This window comes from Styela clava, chromosome 3 (genome assembly GCF_964204865.1).
Source record: "Styela clava chromosome 3, kaStyClav1.hap1.2, whole genome shotgun sequence".
In the NCBI taxonomy this organism is placed as follows: Eukaryota; Metazoa; Chordata; class Ascidiacea; order Stolidobranchia; family Styelidae; genus Styela; species Styela clava.
This window is the reverse complement of record NC_135252.1, coordinates 10,336,026-10,341,583: the sequence shown is the minus strand read 5'-3', so window position 1 is coordinate 10,341,583 and position 5,558 is coordinate 10,336,026. Positions and strand designations below refer to the sequence as shown.

Genomic DNA, 5,558 nt, shown 5'->3' with positions numbered 1-5,558 from the left:
CTAAATGTAAAACCATAATAATCGAGACGTACTATAGCTACATTATCCAGACAATGGATTATATTTTTCAACTGTTTCATCACAGTAACGTGTCTAATAATTTTACTTCGAAGCAAATGGTAGGCAGCATGTAGCATTGTTGAGAGGTTCGGCAATAGGCTAGCTAGTAAGCTAGTTGTCTAATTAACAACAAGTCACATATGATAGCTATTTTCAAGTGAATCAGATGAAATTTTGATATTATTTTAGTCATGTTTCAGAATCTTAGCTAATCGTGCGCGTTAAACGCTTTCCCAACGTCACTAATGTATTGTCGAAAGGGATATAAAAAGTTGACTAATACTCGTTTTCGGAGTTTTGAGAATAATTTGTCAGTTTTTACTTTTGTTTCCGAAATTTAGGTGTTAATCAATGAACTTATAGTCGTCATTTTGTCTAAAATGAGATTTAGTTTTGTTGCAAAAATAAAAAAACGATCCCGACTAAAGCTAAAGGACGAAATTAACTGTCAGTACTGATGGGATAATAGAGACTACGTGAAAATTTTGAAACAAAATGTTGATTTTGGAGATGCATATTAACGGGCCCAAAATAAAAATGAAAGAATTTGCAATGGTGAGTACTTTGAGGATTTTTTTCTAGACAGTGGTTTCTAGACAAAACAGTGGTTTCTATACAAAACTTCAAAGACAAAACAGCTCAACGAAGCTGAGAATATATATAAATTATGTTTGTGCAACAAACATTGGTACTTTTATTATACTGATTGGTACAACTAATTTGCTTGTCATCTAGGAGTCGTAGGTTGCTGTTAATTTTACTGATTTTCGCTAATCATTGAACTTAATTGAGCGTTGGAGTTTTATGCTTGACGGAAGCTTTAGTATATTTTTTAAATGGTTACCTGTTGCCTTATATATAAATATATATTACTATTTTAGGTGCGATAATTTTTAGAAAATATAGAATATATATATATACTCGTATATATTGTTTATTCCAGCATATGTGCAATAAATAAATGTTTATTGAAAATCACTATTAAAAAAACAGATATTCGCTGTAACCTCCAACACCATTTGCTCGTGACTTTCGAATCTAACGAGTCCCAACGCTTATCTAAAGCGCCAGACGACCCAGCGAAGCGTCGGACGCTTTGCCTAAGCATCCGACGCTATCCCGGCGTCGGATGCTTATTCAATTGAACCAACTCCATTACTCATGCATTTTCACTCAATTCAACTCGGTAATTGTTGCGTGCTTCCGTTTACATCGGGTATACCGCATCGAGTTAGTCTTGTAAATATTTTATGGCTTATTGGTTATGATCGTTGAGTTTTCGGGCTTCAATTCTAAGTATATATACCAACAAGCCTGCTGTGTAAACTATTTGTGATTTCTATGTCGTATAATCTTTCCGCATTCAGATGATATTTCGCGAATTTGCTGTGAACAAATTGACATAAATATTAATTTCAACTTTTTTTATTCATTTTTTTTTGTTTCCTTGCCAATTTTGTTTCCACCTATTTTTCTTGGAAATCATTTAGCGACCTGAAAATCAATAAGTCTATTAGTGAAACTGAGATTTGTCAGAAAGGCGGGCCAGACCTGACGTCTTTGGGTGTCACGGTAGACTATATAAATGGTAGAGATCCATGTCTTTAGTCAGAACAGCCAAACAACTCGCGATGTCAAGTTCAAGAGTATTTTTTATATTATTCGCAATAGGTGCAGCCGATCTTGCGGCGGCTAAATGCAGGAATCTACCATTAAGACCAATCGACTGGACGCGGGTAAGACGTAATACATATATATATTATTTTTCTCTTTGAATAATACAGTACGCTTGATTCTTCCGCATACTATAATCTGCTAACTGAGCAATAGCAATGATCTCACAATTATATATCTTCTTGGTAGTTTTCAGGTATGTGGTATAATACCTTCAGTTACAAAGATGATCCAACACAAATTGAAGGACTCTGCAACAGCATGGTGGTCGTCGGTACAAAAGGATACGAGGGAGTTGCTGTTGTTAGAAACGTTATGCCAGGAACGTATGATTTGAAAATATTTTAACATGCCATAGCGTTATTGTCCATGTAGAAAGACCGTTAAGATGTACAGGTATTGCGAGTTCATGCTTCTATAAATTTGCTCCATCGTGGATTCGCCATCAGTAATCGAATTTCATAAATCTTTGCTTTGCGTGTTACTTCTAAGTTTTTCATTCGGCCATTTTCGATCGCTACTTAAAATTGTATTATGATATCACGTTTCAAATTTATGACGTCACTTCGGCATTTTAGGCGTATGTCTTCGCCCACATTGATTCTCAATACTTCGCCCACTCCGGGGAGTCCGGGCAATGAAGTTGACTATCTAGTGGGGGTTAGGTCATTCAATAATCTAATTATGATATAACGTTTCGATACTATGACGTCACTTTGAATTTTTGGATATGGGTCTGCGCTCTCATTTATTGCCAATATCCCACTCACTCCAGGCGATGAAGTCGACTATACTGGGGCGGTTACGTGATTTTCAATATATAATTGCTTTGTCAGTTTAATTGATTGTGTGGTATAATTGTATCTCGATTGCTTTTCAGCGCTAATAATACGGAGGGAGAAGAACATGTGCTGGCAAGCGTTCCAGAATACTTCCGTAGTTTGGATCCAGGTGTTTACCAGCTCGACCCTTTGTCGCGTAAGTCAAATTTATTATCAAATCACTTATGCGGAAACACTTTTCAGTAACGCGTGCTCCGCAGTAATTCCTCGATTCAAAATATTGCGAAAAAATATTATTCAATAATTTTATATTTCTACGTTTACAGAAATAGAATGGATGAATATTCACGAATTAGAAAAACTCATGCCAAGAAATAAGATCACTTCTTTCATGAACGGTAAAATTTTCTTGAGTTATTTTTATAATTTTTAATTCAGTATATAAACGATAGGAATTGGCCACCAATATCGCAGAAAAACATGAATGTTTACCATTCGTTGTCTTGAAACATGGAACTTTTCCTCTTATCATCTTTCTGTCGAGACTCGAATTAATTCCATTTTAAATAGCAAACAAGTTTAATGCTAATCTAAAGCTTGAATCATTCACTATAATAAACTTGGTAGAATTTTGCTGTTTTCCAGTGTAACCCGACCTATTTATTACGAGGTGTATCATTAATGAATGAATAAATATAAAATACGCTATTCGACGCCATTAAAACATAATTTTAAACTGAAGTTATTTGCAGCAATTTCGAAGCATTACACAAACCCATTTCAAATCACCGCGGGAGAAAACTTCTTCATGATTCACCAATGCGATTGCACCGGTAAGGAGTTTTAATTCTTTAATCTTCACCAGCGGAACAAAATTAGCCAATGTCAATTTATAGACGATTGAAGTTTATTGTTATTTCTCAATTTTAACAGAGGACAAAGACATGGTTTGGATATACACGACGAATCCTAATCCGACAGAAGAGGAAACGAAGAGTGTCCGGGAACATTTGGTTTCGAGGGGCATTGATGTGGAGCTGCAGAGCAATGGAGCATGCTTCGATTCCTTGAATTATATTTATGAGAAAGCCAATGGAATTAAGAAATAATTTCTTGTAATTTCCAAAATATTTATCCATATGTTGACTTCATGTGTTTACTTTTCACAATCATGACTGCTAATTATGCTCGATGAGTTCTTTCATTGTGAATGATCTTTAAACACAAATGCTACTTTGGGATGTCTTATTTTCTACAAAATAAAGACATATTATAATGTATAAATTTTCTGTTATGAAAAAGAATTGACATAAGTTTCAGATGGGCAATTACAGGTTGTGGGTAGGCTAGTTAAACCAGAAGTCGCGGAGATCAAATTCGCATAAACAGTGGTTTTTAACCTTTGCAAACGTGTCAAACCCCTACGTTGTTCTGCAAGCCTGTGTCGCGCCACAGCGATTTGAACAGTTAAAACCAGAGGCGCAACTAAAACTTTATAAGCGGGAACATGAATTGCAAAAAGAGAACTATAACTCCGCGTGGTCATCGGTCTGAGTGCCCTATGTGATTAACTCATTTCTAAAAAAGAAACTCGGAATACAATTGTTCGGAGTTTTCAGACCAACTAACAACCACCGTCATCATTGCACTGTCGAAATCACTATTGTTGTATCACAATGGCATAGGCGACAGGGAATTTGTTGACAGAAAGATGCTTAAATTTGAGTTGGGTTGCGCGAGACTAACTTCCTATCTTTTCCCTATGCCTTTATGCTAGTGGATCCGTATGCGTATACTGCAAGGATACTGTAGCTGGAATAAACATGACTATTCTATTCAATTAAAGAGTCCAGCTGCACACTAACACAAATGTATTTCTGTAACGTTTCGTCCGACCAGAGTCAGACTTCCTCAGACAAGCAGTTTACAACAATGGCAAGAAAGAAAATTTGCTAAATGAATTTGAAATATCAAATCAAGTATGACGTAACAATGCATAAACATTTAATTTGCATTTAGCCGTAGAAGTAATGATTGGGAAGATTAGAACCACAAATATCAGTGGAGCTCATTTCAGATGTAATTGAAAAAAATAAAATTTGTTATGCTTTATGTTGTATAACTTGTATCAGTTGTATGGGTGGGAGAGGGCTAAAATGCGACTTTGGATATTTGAAAGATGAACAAATACCCCGAAAACGCTGATGGCTCTCGTTATATTTTCTCCAACTTTAAATATTCAGCGTGAATCCGCAACGTTTTTCACAACAACTCATATATTTCGAAGCTATGGGCAGATAACATCTAGAAATGCTATAATGTGAAAGTACGCCCAAAAGTGCGACATTTTCGATGAAGTGTACTGAGATCAATCATTGTAAGGTCCACAGAAACGTATATCTGTGCGATAAGCTAGATATTTTAGGAGTTGAATATCTGCTGTAAAATAAAGGTATTTTTACATAATCGATAGGCTGGATACTAGAAATAACTTAATGATATACAAATATTTCAGAAGATTTTAGTCGAATTAGCCTTAATTCTCGATATTTCATAAATTACCGAAACGGCTACCGTGATTAATTAATAAATTCCAAAATGACCTAATTTGTCATCTTGTCCTTGCGATCTCGCATGAAATAGATTCGAGTGAAGCCGAATTGTCTGAAGTATGACAAATGAATGAAAGTGAAACGTTGATTTAGTTCCCACGTTCGTTAGGGCCAATATTACGGATGTCTGCCAATTCAAATAAACTGACTAGCCGGGAAACGGATGTTGCCAGGTAATAAAATGGCATATCCTTGGCGAGTAGTTTGTTAGTTTGAAAATATAGAAAAGCATAAAATCGTTTTTGGAAACACGCCACTTTAGTTTGCACTTTTAGTTGTGAATCACAAGAAAGTTAGTAAGCTGAAAAAATGGCGAATACAAGCATCTTATAATTTGAAATCATGCACACTGGGTCTGCCCATAAATGTCATTTGGGGCAGTTTCGCTATTTCAATTTGGCTTGGTTATAAAAAGCTATCAGTCAATTTA

The 5,558-nt window shown here is 35.5% G+C and overlaps 1 protein-coding gene across 1 annotated transcript; it reads left to right on the top strand.

The window, feature by feature from the left end:
* The first annotated feature begins 1,318 nt into the window (after positions 1-1,318).
* Positions 1,319-3,797, top strand: LOC120342605 (uncharacterized). The gene is made up of 6 exons (XM_039411518.2): positions 1,319-1,796; positions 1,924-2,060; positions 2,615-2,712; positions 2,843-2,914; positions 3,269-3,349; positions 3,450-3,797. Exons 1-6 carry the CDS (start codon positions 1,659-1,661, stop codon positions 3,623-3,625), a joined length of 702 nt encoding a protein of 233 aa, XP_039267452.2. The 5' UTR covers positions 1,319-1,658; the 3' UTR covers positions 3,626-3,797.
* The last annotated feature ends 1,761 nt before the right edge of the window (positions 3,798-5,558 follow it).